At 38.9% G+C, this 20840-nt stretch overlaps 2 protein-coding genes across 7 annotated transcripts in view; one reads left to right on the top strand and one right to left on the bottom strand.

Annotated features, from left to right (window-relative positions):
- The window catches only part of JAK1 (Janus kinase 1), a 67787-nt gene extending 49641 nt beyond the window's left edge, over positions 1-18146 (top strand). For all 5 annotated transcript variants that reach the window (XM_081326101.1, XM_081326103.1, XM_081326105.1 and 2 more), the window contains 12 exons: positions 97-184; positions 654-781; positions 1617-1752; positions 2365-2516; positions 3292-3442; positions 4153-4247; positions 4883-5075; positions 6267-6391; positions 7692-7864; positions 8839-8956; positions 10305-10415; positions 16409-18146. In XM_081326101.1, coding sequence (XP_081182227.1) covers positions 97-184; positions 654-781; positions 1617-1752; positions 2365-2516; positions 3292-3442; positions 4153-4247; positions 4883-5075; positions 6267-6391; positions 7692-7864; positions 8839-8956; positions 10305-10415; positions 16409-16510 — 1572 coding nt within the window. In that variant the 3' untranslated portion in view covers positions 16511-18146. The remainder of the gene's footprint in view (positions 1-96; positions 185-653; positions 782-1616; positions 1753-2364; positions 2517-3291; positions 3443-4152; positions 4248-4882; positions 5076-6266; positions 6392-7691; positions 7865-8838; positions 8957-10304; positions 10416-16408) is intronic.
- A 1250-nt stretch (positions 18147-19396) lies between these two features.
- RAVER2 (ribonucleoprotein, PTB binding 2) overlaps positions 19397-20840 on the bottom strand; it is a 55968-nt gene continuing 54524 nt past the window's right edge. For both annotated transcript variants that reach the window (XM_081324945.1, XM_081324946.1), the window contains one exon: positions 19397-20810. In XM_081324945.1, coding sequence (XP_081181071.1) covers positions 20664-20810 — 147 coding nt within the window. In that variant the 3' untranslated portion in view covers positions 19397-20663. The remainder of the gene's footprint in view (positions 20811-20840) is intronic.

Genomic DNA, 20840 nt, shown 5'->3' with positions numbered 1-20840 from the left:
GTAGGGGTTAATAAAGGTATTGGGGAGATGATAAAGCTTTTGGACCATTCTTTCAATTTTGTTGATGTCACCCCTGGAATGTGTGTGTTTTAACAGGCGTTTTTTGAGACGGCCAGTATGATGAGACAAATATCCCATAAGCACATTGTCCTGCTTCATGGAGTTTGTGTACGTGATGTGGAAAGTAAGTAAATACAACTTTTCAAACAGAAACAATCTTATTTAGGTATATGGAGTAGTGATAGCTTATGATTGCAAGAGGTCCTCTATTTAATGTCACCCCTTCCCAATGATTAGTTCTAGCAGCAGTTTGTTTTATCTGGAAACCACTGGAGTTTGTGGAGGGACGCAAGTGTCCAAAGGACACAGGTGGTATTGGAATCCCCCACTTAGCCTTGGGATCAAGTCAGCCTATTGGCAACAACCCTACATCTGCCTTGAAATTTCACACACTATGTATCCATCTTTCCCAAATATTTAAATAGAAAAATGTTTATGTACTGAGTCGTATATTTTAGAATGAAATTTTCCTGAGGGTTCACTTTCATGTGATCTCTCTTCCTAACCAAAATGCACTGAAGACTGAATAACACGAACTGTATTTTTATCTATTTTTAATCCAATCTTATTTATTTTTTTTATCGTGGCTGTAGACATTATGGTGGAAGAATTAGTTGAGTTTGGGCCTCTGGATCTTTTTATGCACCGTAGGAGTGATGTTCTTACAACACCTTGGAAATTCAAAGTAGCAAAACAGTTGGCAAGTGCCTTGAGCTACCTGGTAAGTCCTAGGTATCATCTGCCAATAGCTATTCTGACTCCTGGTTTTGTATCACATGTTACCTATTTACAGCTGCTAAGCAAGCCTGTTACAGGTTTTAACAACTTACATTTAATATGTCATGAAATAGTAAATTGTGTGTTTATGATCTTTGCTGTAATTTGGTTTAAATTATTGTGATCTTGGCCAAATTCCTTCAGCTCTGTAACTAAATTATCTGCATTGTCTAATGTAGATATGAGGATTCAGTCAAATTTTGCCTGGGTTCCCCCCCCCAGATTTTTAAACATTCTGTCCCCCTTTTTTTCTTGTTCTTGCCCTGCAATATTTAACCAACAGTCTAGGTTCGCTGAGCAGGCTCAGTTTTTGTCTAGATATGTCAAGATGAATTTTTTAATACATCTGCAAATGTTGGAGACATGGAGGAATTTTGGCTGCAGAAGGAATGACTCTTGATATGCTTGAGTTCACAAATGGGATATAAATCTTTGATATCTTTTGCCACCACCACCCTTTTTTTTTTTTGCATTCATGATGCAGTATGCAGTGTTGTGCCATGTTGAAAAAGAAATGGTTTGCAGGGATCCTAAAATAATTATGAAAGTTGTGAGAAAGATAGCTTTGTATATCTTTTGCCTAGAGACTTGAACATTGAAATCATCCGGAATGGAAAGAAGAAAATAGGGAACATTCCTTCTTTGAATTTTGATTAGATAACTTCTCTTAGGATCCAAGCCATTGTGTTTTGTGAACTTGTTTCTTTAAGCACCTTTTTATGCTGTCTGACAGTATTTAACAAATGGTTGAAATACTGATTAAACTCTCTGAAATGCAGGAGGACAAAAACTTAGTACATGGAAATGTGTGCACAAAAAATATACTGTTAGCAAGAGAAGGGATCGGAAATGAATATGGACCTTTCATAAAGCTAAGTGACCCAGGAATTCCAGTTACAGTGCTGTCTAGACAAGGTAAAACTACTTGTACATACTGGCATACTAAAGAAAAATACCCTCTAATTTTATTGAAATACCAACACTTCATTTCCTCTACATGTCAGTGCTAACTGGTTCAGCATTTACCTTAACTAACTTTATTATTCCTCACTGATACTAGTTGAATCACATTCCACCGGGTTGCGGGGGGGGGGGGAGGAAGTGGACAGAATTTTCTAGCAACCTGCTCTAAATTGGCAAGACAATCTCTCTGGAATTCAGTGAACTTTTCCTAGAGTGTAATAGATTTTACAACTATGCATTACAGTAGTGTTGGTATCTGACAGTAGCAAGAGGAAGAGAAGTCTCATGGCCGTTTTAGATATTTATGCAGTAATGGTAAGATGAGGCTAGTGTGGATTTCTCTGTAATGTAGGCACTGGAGAAGCACATGTTCTGTTGTTTCTGTATACCCAGAGTCATAGGGTTTTGTCCCTTCCTATATCAGCCTTCAAGGACAGCTGAAGGGAAAGCATGGCATCATGCCTGAGTAAGGATATTTCAAGTTTAGTTAAGCATGCCATATGGGGGGCAGAGTACCACTACAAAACAATTCATTCCAAAATTTCTCTCGCTCTTTCCTTTAAGAATGTGTGGAACGCATTCCTTGGCTGGCTCCAGAATGTGTGGAAGATTCCAAAAATTTAAATGTAGCAGCAGATAAATGGAGTTTTGGGACCACTTTATGGGAAATTTGCTACAATGGAGAAGTACCACTTAAAGACAAAACCTTAGCAGAGGTGAGGTTCTGGGAAAGTCAAGCAGGCATTCTTTTCTTGGTGACTCGTTACCAAAGTAAGAAACTCTTTTCTTGTTTATCTTCAGTGTGTGGAAAGGCCTTTTAGTTCTCCCACAGAAAATTGGCAGGACAGGCAGAATTCAGTCAACTTTTCCTAGAGTGTAATAGATTTTAGAATGTCACAGGTTTAGTTAATACATCCAATATCTGTGTCATTAATAGCATTCACTAACATGAAAAAAAACAAGTATTCACTGGCAACTTTAGAAGGGAACTTTACTCAATCATTTGTGGGTAATCTGAATTACAAGAGCCTTGGTGGAGCAGTGGGCTAATGCCTCCTTAAGTAACACCAGCTGCCTGCAATTAGTGCAGGTTCGCATCCCACCAGGCTCAAGGTTGACTCAGCCTTCCATCCTTCCAAGGTAGGTAAAATGAGGAACCAGGTTGTTGGGGGCAATAAGCTGACTTTGTAATAATGCCGCTTGCCCCCCCCCCGAAAGCCCTAATAAGCAGGCATATACAAAGAATGAAGGCTATTGCTAAGCACATTGGTTTGTGCTTAAAATTGTAAGCCGCCCTGAGTCTTCAGAGAAGGGCGGGATATAAATGGGATTAAAAAAAATTACAATGGAGGTTTGAAAAATTTTCAGTTCTGCGATAGGAGTTAAGCTTCAGAAAACATTACTTGTAGATATACCTTTTGTGGAATGTTTATTGAGAGGTTTATTGCCTAGTTCTATGAATAATGCCATTCCTTTCATTTCATGTTGCAGAAGGAGAGATTTTATGAAGGTCATTTCACACTTCCAGCCCCATCCTGCAAGGAGCTAGCTGACCTGATGAAGCAGTGCATGGACTATGACCCCAGTCAGAGGCCATTCTTTAGAGCAATTATGCGGGATATCAATACGCTAGAACAGCAAAGTAAGGACTTAATGATTGGCAAATAATACCTGCTGAGCTTAATAGTATTCTGTAACAATGCTAAATGTGCAAATGTCATCTTAGAATTCAAAGAAACAGATCTTTATTTTAGAGTTAATAGAGCCAGAGAAAGTACTACAGGTCAGCAAGTATAATAGTCCCATATATTAAGGGTTAGTAATATCATGACTTGGATTTTATTTCTCATGGAGTAAAATCCTACATTTTTAACCTTCTGGAAGCAACTTGCAGAAATAAAAAATAAGCACATTCAATATTCTTTGCCTGAATCCCCTTTATTGTATCTTTTGCCAGTGCTTGAAACATTGAAATGTATCTAGTACAATTACACTTAATGGCTCTTATCTGTTAATTTGTTGCAATTCTGCTGACTTGCTGCAACAAATTGGACTGTTAGTTCTGGAAAAAGAACACAAAAATTTAACCTGCCAGGAGCTGGTGGCTTCTGATCACTAGCCCATTACTTCTAGTTTTCCTTTGCCACTTGAAGCTGCCTGCCTTTGTTCTGATAGCAATTTTCCATCACATGAGAGAAAATGGCAGCTGTGGTTGGCTGGGAGTGTCAAGAGGAGACAGTAAAATAAATGTGGTACATGTGTACAGCCAGCAGCATATGGTAAGGATATCTAATACCTGTAATCTGAAATCTGAATAATTATTTATGTAGACACATTTCTGTCTTGTGTCAGATCCTGATATTGTCTCAGAGAAGAAGCCTAATGCAGAGATTGATCCTACAATATTTGAAAAGCGTTTCTTGAAGCGGATCCGTGATTTAGGCGAGGTATTATTATGTTACACTATTGATTATTAAAGCTAATAGAATGAGAGCAGTAATATGAAAGAGCAAGGGTATTTTCTTCCTTTGAGCTTGTAACAGGTCTTTGAAAAAATGTAGCTGCATTTTTCTTTTACTATGATTAGTATAGTATGCCTTAGTGTGCTCCAACTACTTTCAAAAAGTCTAATAGAATCAATCTTGTTGGGAAATATCTTGTCTACATCTTTATGAGTGGGCCAGGTATGGAGTGCTGCCTATGACAAATGTGATTATAAATAATATAGATAGTTCTTGTGAGAGCAAAGAAGAATATTATTAGAGAAGGATGTGGAGGCTCAAAACTCTCCGAATGTTTTACCATCTCTTATTGGTAAGTAAGGAAATGGTTATATCGCACAGCAGTTTTGTAACAATAAACCATGGTATGAAATGTCCAGGAGGGTTTATTAGATGGGAAAAAACGGAAAGGATTGGGCAGGTTCTGACATCCACATGGATTAAAAGTATAGGGTAATTTTTACATGACTGTTTTAAATAACAAAGGCTACTTATGGAGTATTGTTACAATAACCTGTAATTATCTTAATCAGAAGGGCGTAAAATATATTCTAAATCAATATTTTCTGTTTTGAAACCAGGGCCACTTTGGCAAAGTTGAACTCTGCAGGTATGACCCTGAAGGTGATAATACAGGAGAACAAGTAGCTGTAAAGTCACTGAAACCCGATTGTGGCGGGAATCATATTGCTGATCTTAAGAAGGAAATCGAAATTCTAAGGAACCTTTATCATGAAAACATTGTGAAATACAAAGGAATCTGCACCGAAGATGGTAATGTCTGGAAATTATTTATTTGCTGCTTCTTTTTTAAAAAATGTTTCTTTTCCAAATTAGAGGACGACCTAACTGCCGAACTCTTCATCTCAAGCAGTGGCTCAGTTAAAATAAATTATTTCCAATATGTGGTACCTGCATTATTATAAAACTCATATTCTGTTAAATTATGAGAATCTCCATGATTTTTATTAAATCTGTAACTTAAGCTGCCACTGTGATTATAAACCATATACCAATACCAACCTTCCTTTATGTCCAGAACTGTTTTAGCAGTGCTCAGAAATACTAATTGTACTTTGTAAAAGTTATGTACTAAATTATTCCGGAAATTATTAACAAATGCTTGTTGATTCTGGGCTTCTTCCTGAATTTCACAGAAAAATAAGTTACATTGCCCAACCCATCCGTAATATGTAGAATAGAGCTTCATGGCTGAAAACATACAATAAGTATGCAATATTTGATTCAAGACTTATTTGTCATATATTTGTCATATATGTCATCCTCCCTTCAGTTGTGTAAAATAACTATCGGAAAAAGTGATAAACAGGCAAGATTTTTCTTCTTTCTAGTGAATGTGTTAAACATTCTTTTAGCTGTAATCCTAATAGATACTCCTGTCCTATTTTAATCATTACCTTGTATATCACCTTGAGTTGCTTTGACAACTGAAGTATCTAATACAGGTAGTTCTTGAGTTACAATAATAAATGGAGCCTGCCCGTTGCAGTCATAAGTTGTAACTGTCGTAAAATGGGTCAGTCATGTGACCCTGATTTTACTATGCTTTTTGTGGTGAACATATGTTTAAATGCAAAGTTCGATGTGGTGCGGTTTTGTCAAAAACAGAAGTGCTAGTTTTCAGCAAAACCATCGTAAAATGTGGCCACATGACTGCAGGATGTCACAAACCCTTGTAAATGTGATCATGTTGCCAAGTGCAGAAGGGTAGTCATGTGACCCTGGAAAGGTGGGCGGGGGAACAGTTGGAATTTAGGATCCTGGTCGTAAGTCCCTTTTTTCAGGTAGGTTTTAACTTCAAACAGTTGCTTAGCGACCAGTCATAAATCAAGGACCACCTGTAGATTAAGTGACAGAACAGCAGGAAGAACATTTTAAATAGGCAGTAGTATTAATTCCTACACTTGGTTGAAATAATGTGTGTTTGTGTGTTTTAAATACAAGGTGGTAATGGAATTAAGCTTATTATGGAATTTCTTCCTTCTGGGAGCCTGAAGGACTATCTCCCTCGAAACAAAAGTAAAATCTTCCTGAAACAACAACTGAAATATGCTGTACAAATCTGCAAGGTAGGTATTTAATAGCAGACATTAAGACATTTTATTTTCAATTAGCCTACTCAGTAGGTGTTTGAAATAATTAGTCATAAATAATGCTTTAGTTTCTCCTAGAAAGTTTATTTATTACAGGGGTGTCAAACTCAATTTCATTGAGGGCCGCATCAGCATTGCAGTTGCCCTCAGGGGACCAGGTGGGTGTGGCCAGGGTGGGTGTGACCTACTGGGTGGGCGTGGCTAGAGTGTGTATGGCCTACTGGGTGGGCATGGCCAGCTCTACATCGTTCACATCAAGGGTGCCTATGGGGGCCTGGGCAGGAGTGGGACAGATCTGAGGGTCTCTGGCAGAAGGAGATGGGACCGGGGCAAGTGCCAAGGCAGTGGGGGCCGTTCCCTCACTGTTTCCAGGATGGCTTTGCGGGCCACATGAAACCACTTTGCGGGCCGGATCCGGGCCTTGTGTTTGACATGTCTGATTTATTACATTTCCTCTTTTAGAGTAAGCCCCCATGAGGCTATTTACACTATAATCTTTTTAAAAATAAGATAAAGAACCATGAAGACAGTACTATGTTAAACCATATATGGAGGCAGCATTAAGATTAATAAAAGGTTGGGTTAAAGGAAAACCAGGGACTGTCAAAAGCCCACAAGAGTAGGAAGTTGCAAAGTTATAGAGAAAAATATGTCACTTGGGGGTGGGGCTATCACAGAAAAGTGTTTACTTCTCATACGTCCCAAGATAACTATTAGTGATAGACTAAGTACAGAATACTGATTTTGTGATCTGGACCTTTACTTTTTCCTCTGCTCCTGGTTTTTCATTGCATGTTACTTTTATTATACAAAATGCATGAACTTTCTTTTATGGAGAAACTTGGCATTCTGTGATGGGGGAGGAGCTTCATGTTATCCATTTTTGCGTTAAAAGAACATTTACATATGCAGCGAGGCTCTCTTTAGTCCATATACTTTTCACTTCTGTAAAACACTTGATTCTTTGAACAGTTCCACTTAATGAAACAAAGGAATTTGGCATAACCCTTTGAAGAAAACTCTTTAAAGAAAATGTTCTAAGTCAGTGGTTTTCAGCCTGTGGTCTGCTCACTCCTGGTGGGCTGTGATGTTGCCACAGGGGGTCCGCAAAAGTTTGAAGAAATGTTATGATTTAAATCTTGAGTTAAGTCTTGGAGATCTGTGGCCACAAAAGGTATGTAAAGGGGTCCGCGGTGAAGAAAAGTTTGAGTCACTGTTTTAAGTGGTTGGCCAGAAGAAAATAAAATTGACTTCAAATGTTTGTTTTTTCATTCAGGGAATGGATTATCTTGGATCTCGACAGTATGTTCATCGAGACTTAGCAGCAAGAAACGTTCTAGTTGAAAATGAGCAGAGAGTAAAGATTGGGGACTTTGGATTGACTAAAACCATTGAAACCGATAAGGAATATTACAAAGTAAATGATGATCGAGACAGCCCTGTGTTCTGGTAAGAGATGGAACCTAAGCAATTATTTTTCCTTCAATAAAGCAATTGGCCAAAGTGAGTGAACCTCTTCTGTGTCACTGTGGACCATTCTGTTGTATAATCCTGTGGTTCCTGGCGCAGTGATACCTTCGTGCTATTTTGTAATTAGTCATTGGAAAGTTCCTGAGAATGGAGTAGAGCAGGGGTCCTCAACCCTTGGGCCTTGGCCACTGGGAACCAAACTGCGCAATCTGCATTAGTACAAGTGGTGTGCATATGCACAAAACCATCCCCCCACACACACACCTGCTGCTGCCAGTTCGCAGAGCCAGAAAGGTTGAGAACTGCTGGAGTAGAGTAAGCAGGGAAAGTATCCCCCCTTATAACTGGAAGACATGCTTGGTTAAAATCACTTGAATTAATTATATGGGTTGGGCCTAAAATGAGAGCATTGTATCATCTACTACAGTCTCAAAATTACTGTTAAACGAACACAAGTACAAATAAAGGTATAGTATTTGCTTCCATTAATGTTTAGATGGAGGCAAGCATCTGGGCCCTCCCAAATGCTTTGGGCTACACAACCAACTTTGAAAGTGATCATTGTGCCAGAGCTGTTGGGAGAGCATCAAACTGCCCACCTACTTTAGCCTCAACATAGGAATTGTTTACAGAAACTGGTGAATTTGGCCTTATTCTCATCTCCTAAAAACATTTTTTTTTCTTTTCTGTTGTAACAGTTGCTTATTGTCAGTAACTTATTGCTTATATTTCGATTTGTTTCCTTTTTGTTTTCTCTTCAACTGCTGCTTAACACTTGTGTTTGTCCTTCAACCCTTTGTTCTAGGATTAAGTTAACAATGCACGTTGTGACGACTTTATCTCTACAGCCCAGAAATCAAACATTTCCCATTATTAATTGGGTAAATGTCGGGCAACAATGTTAAATTAAACCAGTGAAATAATAATAACTAATCAATCTCCTACATTTGCAGGTATGCTCCTGAATGCCTATTACAGAGCAAATTCTATATTGCTTCAGATGTCTGGTCCTTTGGAGTGACCCTGTATGAACTTTTAACTTACTGTGATTCTGAGTGTAGTCCAATGGCAGTAAGTAACATTGAAAGAATTTTTTTTTCCTAGTGTAATGCTCAATATCCCACCGGGGATTCTTGCTTGCAAGTACCGTATTTTCCGGCGTATAAGATGACCCCCTACTTTTAAGAAGTTTTTCAAGGTTTTTTGTCTTATACGCCGGAAAATACTTACATGCCCTGCCCTCCCTGTCCGTCGCAGAGGAGGCGAAGGCCCGACTGGCCCCGCCGGCCCTCCCGCTGCTCCCGCGCTTCTGCCGGCCCCTGAGGTGCGTTTCCCGGGCGGCAGGCAGCACTGGAGGGCAGCCGCCACCCCGCCACGGCCGGCGCCCCTCCTGCTTCCCCCCCCAGGCCTTGAACTTCTCCCATTCGGCGCAGGGCGGGGCAGCTCCACCCGCAGCCTCTTTTTCATGTGCCGCTTCCCTCTCACCGTCGGCCGAGGCGCGCTCGGCCCGGGCTCCCAGTCCCTCTTCCCGGCCGGCTTCCCGCCCTGCCCCTCATGGAGCTGGACTGGGCGTGCAGCCTCTCGGTGTGGCTGCTTTTCCTGGGCAGCCTGGCGGTGCGGCTCCTGCGCTCGGACCTGTTGCTGAGCTGGTGGCTGCTGCTGCGCATGGGGCTGCTGGCCGTCCTGCAGGCGCTGGGCCGTCCTGCCGCTGCCCCTCAGCGCCGCGCTCACGGCGGCTGCCTGCTGGCTCGTCTCGGCCAGCACCGCCCGGCGGAAGCGCAGCATCAGACGAGAGCAGGACTTCCCTGCCGGCTCCCGTCGACGCTCTTCCCTCTTGAGGCAGCATCCCCGAGGACTCCTTAGGAGCCGGGGAGCGATGCTGCCTCAAGAGGGAAGAGCGTCGGGCGGCAGCCGGCAGGGCAGTCTTGCACACGCGCGCACTCCCCAGCTGCTAAGGACTGCCCTGCCGGCTCCCGCCAGACGCCACCCACTGATTTTCCGGCATATAAGACGACTGGGCGTATAAGACGACCCCCCAACTTTTGAGGTGATTTTCATGGGTTAAAAAGTCGTCTTATACGCCGGAAAATACGGTAGTTTTTGAGATGCTTCATTGCCCATAATTTGTTAAAAAAAAAGGGGGGGTATAAATATTCAGGGCATTTTTCTGGAAATCTTACTTTACCTACCAAATATATTATTAAATGTTTGAACTGTCCAAATATTCCTCTGCTGTCCTAGATATTTAAGCCAATTAATATTTGTGGTTATGTTTCTCAATTCATTGGGAAGGAACAGCATCCAAGAAGTTATGAACATAAAAGTTTTGCTGTATTTTTTACCAGCCTGATTAATGCCTACCTTACTGGATCTCTCATCAGGAGGAATGCTGCTTAGTATATATTTTTGTAATCTACAGGAATTCCTGAATATGATTGGCCCAACGCAAGGCCAGATGACAGTCACACGGCTGGTACGCATATTAGCAGAGGGGAAACGCTTGCCTTGTCCTAAAAACTATCCAGAAGAGGTAAATATGTTTTTGCCTTTCTTTTATAAAAGGGTGTCTGATTTTTTTTAATGCTTTTAACTGTCATCAAAATGGCAATGCTATTAAGCACTAACCGTAACAGATTTAAACAAATCTAAGGATAATTAGTAAGGCATAAATGTACTTCCTCTTTATGTGCTCTGAAAGTTCTTTCTGTAGGTCATACGGAAACCCCTCACTTCCCCAAATTTGAATTAGTTACAGGGAAAGGATGAACTCCTCTCACTGTAATTGAAGTATTAATTAAGCTCACTGTAAATGTCCCCCTTTCCACTTTATTATCCAAATGATCTACTTCCTTTTCCCCGAGAGTTTCTGCAGAAATTTGGCTGAGTTGTGATTTCCCCCCAGGGCTTGGGGAGGAAGTAGAATTCCATATTTAAATACATTGATCACAAATGTATAGCATCTCATTACTTTACAGAGAAGACATTCAGAGGAAAATCAATACCCTCCTTATAACATATTTGAGCATTCCAGCCTTGATCATTTTTCCTCAAACTTTTTTTTGGTAATCATTTTATTGGAAGTTTTACTTACAACATTAAAAGATAATTTTCCCCAGACATTTCTATACAGAACAGAAGTTTCATTCCACTAGTTTGGTGACCTTTGTGTTTTTGGGACAACTACATCCAAATCTGAAAGTAGAAATGTTAATTTGAGACAAGCCTTCCGTAAGCCAAACATGCATACTTTTCTAAACAGGGATTGAGATGAATCTCTTATATGACTGTCAGGGCCCCTTTGAGAGGAAGGTGTGGGTTCTTCATTCAAACCTCCAACTTAAGATCACTGGTCTCAGTTGGTCTACAAACCATATTGAGTGAGCGTCATCGTTCTACCCAGATTCAATCATGAGACCTTTAATTCTTCTCCCGTCTGATGAAGTTTCATCAGTTTAGGGGTTTTTTCCTTCAAAAAATGAATTACTCTTTTTTTCCACTTAAATTTTGCTTTCCTTCTTCCAGTTGTAATTCTTTGCCTGATTTTTTTTACAGAGAACTGAATAGCAATAGCATTTAGACTTTTATACCGCTTCACAGTTCTTTACAGCCGTCTCTAAGCAGTTTACAGAGTCAGCATAGTGCCCCCAACAACCTGGGTCCTCATTTTACCGACCTCGGAAGGATGGAAGGCTAAGTCAACCCTGAGCTGATGAGACTCGAACTGCCAAACTGCTGGCAGCCGGCGGTCAGCAGAAGCAGCCTGCAGTACTGCATTCTAACCAGTGCACACCACCACGCCAACCAAACACTTCCATTTCCCTGCATTTTTTTCTCCTGCCCGATTGGCTTGTGGAATGCACCAGTTAGAAACCAGGCAGATAGCAAGTTTCACCAGGAGTGAGTGTGGAAGTTATTGACCCACACTGCTGCTGTGAGCAGTTGAAAGCCCGAAGAAAATGGTCCTCTTTCTCAGCCCTGCCCAGGTGCTTATTGAAGGCAGCATCCATCCTCTCAGCGTTAGCTAGCTGCCTTCCATGTTCTACAGATTCAGCTGCCACTTTTTCCTCAGCTTTTTAGAGGCAGAAGCCAGCCTCTCCCTCCCAGATGGGCACCTTAATGCTACACATTCCTCTGGCGATGCCATTTTATCCCATCCTTTGTCAGCAGATATAGTAACAGCCTTCACAGGGCAGTTCTTTTAAGGCCACATTTTTGTCTTTTGTACAAGGTAGAAATAATTCTAGTACTTTCAGTGGTCAAATCATCATCATTCTTAGGACATGACAAATACAATTAAAAGGTAGCAGCTTATATAATTAAAACGTTATTTGAATAACTATTTATCTGAACTGGGGGGGAGGAGGAGAAACCACCCAAAGGTGAGAGACTTCACTTTGTTCACTTCGTTAAGCCTTCTTAACATCTCTTAAACTGCAAAAGAACACACAAAATTGTGCAAGTAGAGAATATGACTTGAATACAGGTGTGGCTTCAAGTCAAATTGGCATTCCCTTTCTTTTTATGATAGCTTCTATTTGGATAAGGCTTAAAGGGTATCTTTGCAGAATCTATGGGCAACTTGAAAGTTTTATTTCATCTCAGGAAGAAAAACAACATGAAAATATTTAAACACATCATTCTTGACTCCCAGTGAGTTCTTTCTTTTCATTTCTGAAACACCAGCCTTCGTAGAAAAGAGCTAGATTCCTCTTCTGTAGAGGCCTCTCCCACTTCTGTAACGGAGGCAGGCAAAATTTGTGATGCTGCATTTTGTTTGAAAAGTGGTTAGATTTTTCCAGTTCTTTTTTGGCTTGGGACATCTCATTGAACAAATCGATTAAAAAGAAAACACAATGTCAAGCTTAGTTTAATCTTTTTTTAACATTTGTATTTTTGTGTTTTATTGTTGTTAGCCGCCCTGAGTCCTTCGGGAGATAGGGCGGCATATAAGTCCCAATAATTAATTAATTAATTAATCTGTTCTAGCATCAGCTGCAAGGTGTACTCAATGCAGCACAGTCAACCGTTTCCTGAAGCACCTTTTAAACATAAGGGCCAGCGAAGTTGTTCTAATTGCTCAAAAAGTCTTTGGTGTTTATTCTATTTTTGCCATTCCAAAAAAAAAAAAGATACAGAAGAGCAACAGTGGGCTTCATTTGTAATATATTTGAAGTTCAGTATTCAACAATTTTTCTCAAAGAAGCTATTTAGAATAACAGATAGATAGATAGATAGATAGATAGATAGATAGATAGATAGATAGATAGATAGATATAGATGTAGATGTAGATATATAGATAGTTATAGACAGTGCTTTTTTTCAAAAAAAAAAAAAAAAAAAAGGTGCCGGAACTCAGACGTGCTGTCACTGGGAGCGATGCTGGTGTCTTGCTATGGCGTCGCTGCCCGTCCTTTGCACCCTCGCCCCTGAGGCTCAGAGCCACATGCCGCGGGGTTTCCCCTCCCCACAGCTGGCATGGGGATTCCCCTCCCCACAGTTGCCACGCCGCGGCCTGTGCTGAGCCCCCACCCAGAGCTGCTCCGAACCCCGACCCAGAGCTGTGTTCCTTGTGGCAGTGGTCTCCGGCGCCAAACAGCCTCTTTCCAACCACATCCAGAAAAATTTGTAACAAACATTGGAATTCTCAAGGCCATGTTTGGTATTTCCCAGCAATCAGTTACTGGAAGGAAAAAGCAATCCCTGCTGCGTTACTGATCCCAGAGAAGCATTTGCATGTATGCAGGTATCCTTAGGGTGCCATAGTTATAGATGAGAAATATTGGTTGCAAAGTTGGCATTATTGGATGTAATACAGATATTTTGGACTTTTTTTGTTTCTTTGCATGTTTGATATTTTTAAAAAGGCATATACTACTGACTACGCTTATGCACATATGTAACATCTTTTGCTAGGATATATGACCACTGCTTGTCCAGAATGTGAAAAGTGAAAGATTGTGACTAAACAAAATTTTAATGTACAGATAATACCACCAGAAATTATTTTAGCTTTTTTAATAAATGTTGTTATTGATGTTAAGCTCACCATGGAAAACATCATATATTGTTATGTATATACTAGGTTAATTATTTAAAGACTGAAGTGCAACATAACTAGATTCTAAATAATCTATTTTTCAAAACACACAACAGTCCAAACAGTAAAAGTAAAGTCCAAATTAAGAATATTTCATTCTTAAGAATTATTTAATTTAAAGTGGTTTAGTTGTAATAAATGGTTATAGATTCAAAATAGATTTCAAGAGTGTACAAAAGATACAATTTTTTTCTAGCATCAGCTAAATTAGACATATTACATTGAGAAAAAATGTTTCTCATTTCTTTCCTGTTACCTTTATTGATTGCATTGCAGAGATGTTAACATAGGAAATAGATTATTTTGTTATCTAATTTTACCTTCCAAAAGACAGAAGCAGATGAAAAATGTGAGGTTCTTTCCTGTTAGCTTTTTTGAATTAGCTGTTTTAGATTCTAAAAGTTTAGTTCCTAAAGAAGTAACCTTGTAAATAATTTTAATGTCCTCCTCTAGTGCAGGGTAGGCAACCTTGGCTCTTTCATGACTCAAGGACTTCAACTCCCAGAATTCCTGAGCTAGCATGGCTCAGCTTGGAAACCTCTCTCTTTCCCCTCAGCGTGGCTGGCTCAGGATTTCTGGGAGTTGAAGTCCACGAGTCATAAAAAAGAGTCAAGATTGCCTACTCCTATTGCCTACTCAAGCCAATAGAGGGAGCTTTCTTTTTTTTTGCAAAAAAAAAAAAAGGTGCCGGAACGCCGTTCTGAGCATTCTATGAGAAAAAAAGCCCTATATATAGATATAGATATATAGATATATTGGAGCACAGCTCCATGTGCCTATACACAACCATCATCACAGGTATCTTTGTATTACCATAAAAATATCAATAATTTTGGGATTCCATTCCCTCCTCTGTCCTTTCTTCTATTCCAAAGTTATTTCCCAAGATTATAGCCTTACTGTTAGTATATTTGGCCTTTTATGGGTGCCAGTTTCTTGATAATCTCCTCCTTCAACTTCAATAAGACTCAGCAAAGTTTACATGATACACTTAAGTGTCTGTTAAAAGAACAACTAACCATCTCCCTATATTCAACATCTAGAAGCAACTATACATATTTACACGGGGCTTGGTTCAAAAGAGCAGCTTCAAAAAATTAGGCCACAAGTTTCACAAGAAAGCAGTCTGATTCTCCTAGGCTGGATGATTTTAGCAAGGATATTGTTTCCTGGTCTTTCTTCTACTGATCTAAAGTGATTTCTCCTACCTTGTTTTTTTTTTAAAGAAAAGCTAACAAAAGTCATTGCCTCCAGAGGTTATTGGTTATTTGTCTGAAATGATATAGAATTCCCTGCTTGAGCAGGGGTTGGACTAGAAGACCTCCAAAGTCCCTTCCAACTCTGTTATTCTGTTACCTTTGAACTAGAACCTACAGCAGTCCTTCAGATGCTGGTGGCTGAATCCCCACTATATAGACAGGGCAGAGGTAGGAAGGGGACAGTGATACAATATGAAGCTACGTGTTTGGAATTCAAAGGAAACTTAACATAGCTTCACTCAAATTTTATAGTCCAGCTATCTTAGTATCCATGACTTATCTCATTTCACAAGATCATATGTTGCCCAGAACACCTCTACAGCAAAGGCTTTTCATAAGCAAGGAGGAATCAAATCTCATCCTGAAAGCTAGAAGCAATCTGGCCTCGGGAAAGCATCAACCAGTGTGTCCAAGGCTACCTAAAAAGCCTTTGCCTGATGCTATGAGAGAAATTAAATCTTCCTGCAAAAGGTTTCATTGAAATGGTCTTTCTCCGAGAAGACCTTTTAACAGATATAAAACCAAACATGCTTAATAAATGATAAAGCTTTATCTACAGTTTTAAAAGATTCAGCATTCTTGTCACCAACTGTACATAGAATTAGTCTGACAAGCTGCATGCGGTCCTCTGGGACCTGCAAAGGACTCTATCTGAGCTATTAAAGACAATATCCCAGAATTGCATTTCCTTAGATAGTTTCTTAGCTGCCATAATTTTTACATTTACATAGTCTCAAAAATTAATTCTCTCTTTGCTAGTAAGGAAGTTTGCATTTTCACAAAGGCATAATTATTCTGTGTCTAGACTTTATGTTTTAATTTATTTTCTTACCTCCCTGCTACAAATGGGCTATTTGCCTGCCAAGGTATACCAGACGTATATCTGCTCTATGCTAGGTGGTCTCATTTTCTTTTTTTTATCAAGCACGGACCAATGAAATGAAGCATGTAATAATACTGTATGATAATCAATTTTAGCATATTTTAATAGCCTTACAAATTACAGAACACTTAAGCTATAATTAGAGTCTCTTTCTTAAATGGGTTCCCTTAAGGTAGTTATAGAAACAAACTCCCATAAGGGAGGGGGGGAAAACTTGCCTTGTATGCTGTCACAGCCTCAGAAAGCAAATGTGGTGAGAACCTTTGTGCCTTTTATTTTCTAGGTTAACCAACTGATGAGAAAGTGTTGGATACACGACCCTGGCGAGAGGACAACTTTTCACAATCTGATTCAAGGCTTTGAAACACTCATTGCGAAGTTATAATCTCACATTTTTATACTGTTCCTGTTAAATATTTTTAAAAAGACGGCCTGTTGCTACGTTTTGTAATTTTGCAATTCAGTAATGCCCTATTCCTTTTTGCTTGGAAATAAGAGTTTGCTACTCAGTCAGCCCAAGCATCAAAAGCATTGAGTGCTTGGCAGTTTGACATCAGTGGGGTGGCCAGAACTGTTGTATTCTGTTCATTTAGGTTCTGACTGGTGAAAATAGGATTGGTCTGTGCAACATATGAATGCTATCAGAATTTTTAGAAGAAAGCAGCAGTTTTGTCAGAATAATGGCCTTAAAGTATGCAGCATGTTACATTACTTCTTCATGAAAATGTATATTATGCAAAAAATGCTAATACTGTTTTTGCCGGAAGAGCCATACAAATATTCCTCTCCACTGAGAAGACTTATATATGGATCTGTAACCTTCAAATTCGGTTACCCACGTAACTGAGTAGCATACTTTTGAAGTCATCTTAAAAGTGGAAAAATTTATATCATACTATGGATACTTGCTATTCATAGGAAGAAATTGGAAGAAATTACTGTAAAGCATACTGTTGGGAACTCACTAGTTCTTTATGTCCCAGCCTATTTCTTTTTGTATATTGTGTAATTGTAAACTTGTTTCCTGTATGCTTGGTGCCAATGCAGCCTCATCACGTGTATAAAGCCAAGACCTCCGCTAGTAATTCATCCCTAGGACCTTGTTTGATGTTTTCATTTATTTACTTCCCTTTAATTGGAAAACTATGGAAATGGTCTGTTTAAATTTGTCATTTTTGGTTGGGGGAAGAATGTTAGATTAGGATATTTGGGGCATCACCAAATGGCAATGGTTGCTCCTTTTACTATCAAGGAAAATTTCCAAATGAAATACTCATATAACTTTGATTTTTTTTATATACAGTAGGACTTATGCAGAATGCAGGGTTTTTTATACACCCACCTTTTATATGTGAGGCAAATAGATAAATGGAAAAGCATTATGTCAATATTGAAGTGACACACCTCATGCCTGACAATATTTTTAATAAACGTCATGAGACAAATCAACAAACTAAGCATCTGGCCAGAGGAGTGACTTGTGTGTATCTTTCATTCTGAACCGCACTGTCCCTTCTGCACAAGGATGTTGCCACAGATAAAATATAATACAATACATTATTCACCAATAATGTAAGTATTTTACCTGCAGTTTATAAAGGAAATAGAACTTTACAGTTCTATTACAGAAAGGCTTTTAATTTCATTGGTCAATTCTAAGTAGACTTAACCCAATCCGTTGAATCTAACTAAACCTGATCCCTTCTATGTTTTGAATTGAAGGAAAATGGCAATATGCATATACATGAAAAGGAGTCACGATACTGGACTTACCAGGTTGTCCTTTTCACTGTCAATTCACAAGTATTTTTTTAGGTTAAAAAAAAACAGGGCATTCTTCTTTAAAAGGAAGCTATTCTTTCCTAAAATAAAATACTGCATTTACAGAGCAATTCAGAATTTGTAATAATGTAAAATATAATTTTAATCCTAACCCATCTTTCAAATTGCCTGTTCTTTTATGTAATCTATAAATATTCTATATGCACTTTGTTATTCTTTATTAAAAAAAAACTTCTTGATTTTATCCAGGAATGTTCATCCATTTTTTAAAAAAATGTTCTAAATAAGCTTTGTGCTCAAGCCTGTACTTAGCGTACTTCGAAGTGATTGATCCATCTCAGCCATTTTTGTGTTTGTCCATTTCCCTGATAGCTGCTCATTATAGGGGCCCCCAAATGATGACTCATTGGGCTGCATGACAACCTCAGAAAGAACACACTAAAAAAATATTGTGACTACGCATACCAACTTGAATGCCTACAGTGGGTTAATTATGGTCAAACACAGCATAGGATTTTTTAAAAAAGTGTTTCATAGAAGCCACTGGGGCGAGGGTGCACTATTTCATAAAGAAGTGTTGGATATTAAATATTTGGTCTGCTACTAGATACCTGCTGGGAATTCAGTCTAGTTCTACTGGCACGATGGCTCAGCCATTAAGACTGGGCTTATCGGCTGGAAAACCGAAAGCCCAGATTCGATACTTGAGCGTCGCATGACTGGGTGACCTCCTGTCCTTGCACTATCTCCTGCCATCCTAGCAGTTCGAAAGCATGCAGGTGTAACTAGATAAATAGGTACCACTTCGGTGGGAAGGTAACAGTGCATCATGATGCTATATTGTCCAGATGACCTCAGAAATGTCTTTGGACAGTACTGGCTCAATAGCCCTTGAAATGGAGATGAACACTGCTCCCTAGAGTCAAATGACTAGCAGAGTGAAATGTGCAGGGACTTCTTTATCTTACAAACTACAGGATCTCTGTGCAGAACTTCACCTCCCATTATGTATACAAAGAAACCTTTTATAAAGCTTCCCACAATTAAATTAAGGAAGGGCATATTTTTTGAGCTTGTATGGGCAAATGGAAGAGAAACTAATTATTATTTTCGCATTTCTACTGTTTTTTCTATTCACGTCTACCATATGTCTAAAAGCGGCAATTTGAGCGCACAAAGTAATTATGCTGCTGTGATATATCAGCAGAACTATAATATTAAAGTTGTGGATGAAGTCATTGAACTTTTGCGCTCCTTCCATTCCTTACTATAGGCATACATTAAGGAGGTTCACTTTGTAAACCATCCATAGGGCTGTCACTTGATAAAGATATAACCAGGCAAAACAATCTTATCATAACTGCTTATTTCTTAAATTTCTGTAATATTATTGCAGGTAAAAAAAAAGTTGATTGGTTGCCCAATGTGTACATTCTTCAGCTGATTTAACCTCTTCCTATATGAGCGAGGTGGACGAAACTATATAGGCTTGTAAGAACACTAACTTGCCCGTTTATTTATGAAGAGTTTGATTAGTCAAAAGATAATGGAAATGTAATGAGACCAGTACATAAATATAGTGGGTCCAATTAAGGTTGCACTATAAATGCTGCCAGAAGTGTCTGCCTTCTTCCAGGAGCATACAACCAAAACCCATTACTTAGTGTTAAAATATGACACTTAGGTCTAATTCTACAGAACAGCTGCTTGCTGCAATAAAGCTGCTATTGACCTCAGTGGCACAACCCCAATAAACATTTCAATCAGATTTAAATACACTTACTTTTTTATGGGTAAAGTCATATTACAGTTCTCAATACTGAACACACAGTAGTAAAGAAGCCTGTTTCAAACACATTTTTACTCACAAGAAAAGTAGACCAGTTAGAAAGCGTATCAACAGAAGCATTTTGCGTATGTACAAAGTATTACTTCTGGGGAGCGTCCCCACAAATGGTCAAAAAAGTGTGACAAAAAAGACTTTTCAAGTTGGAAGTGAGATAAATCAGGTGTCTGTAAGAACAATCTGGAAAGCATAATCATTTAATTAAATGCAAGTGACTAATATAAATTCAGCTCCAACTGGATATTAAATATTCTTACACGCTAAATTTGAACATGTGTTTAAATATTGTCTAGATTTAGAACTTATAACCCTAAAGGCCAACATCTACAGACGTAAATCTAATCAGTCCTTCATTTCCTCAGAAACTTTGTTATACATACTTTATATTTCAACATTATTTTCAGTACATGTGTAACTTGACATTTTTTTAACTTACTGCTAGGAGAGTTGTCTAATATTATTTACATTTGAAAGTTATAAATCTAAACCCAATCATCTCAATAATGGTGTATCATTATTAATGTGAAACAGACAACAGAATGAAACATGAATCCTCTTCAATCAAGGACCTTAAGTCATCAAAGAGATTTCTTGTAACATCACTGACCAGCATTATTGCTTTTTAAGAATATCAATGCAGTTTCTCAGCAATTCTGTAGGAAAGTTCCATTATTTCATTGCTTTGAGAGTAGCTCTCACACCGTAACATTGCTGTCCTTTTAAAACACATTTCAAAAGTGTTTAAACCCAAACAACAAAAAATTAAACTGGAAGCCTCTTCCCCATACCATTTCTCCTTATCAAAACTAATTTCTGCAATACTATTGCACATGTTATCTACTGTATATATAAAGATAACTGTGGCAAGAATGCCACAAGAAGTGATTTTGATTTCAATTAGATAGAAATCTTAATAGACACGTTTTCTTTTAAGGTACAGTTTTGTATAATGCACTCCAGAGCCCTGAGGGTGTGGGCCAACATACTCCACTGGATTGTCTTCTGGATTTGTGATGAGGTATGAAGAGCTCCGCTTTTCATTTTTTACTGGAGTCATCTAAGGATTATAAAAAGTCAAATATAGTAA

Source organism: Vipera berus (assembly GCF_964194415.1).
Source record: "Vipera berus genome assembly, chromosome: 3".
NCBI classification, from domain to species: Eukaryota; Metazoa; Chordata; class Lepidosauria; order Squamata; family Viperidae; genus Vipera; species Vipera berus.
The sequence above is the reverse complement of the archived record's forward strand: the minus strand, read 5'-3'. Positions and strand labels throughout refer to the sequence as shown.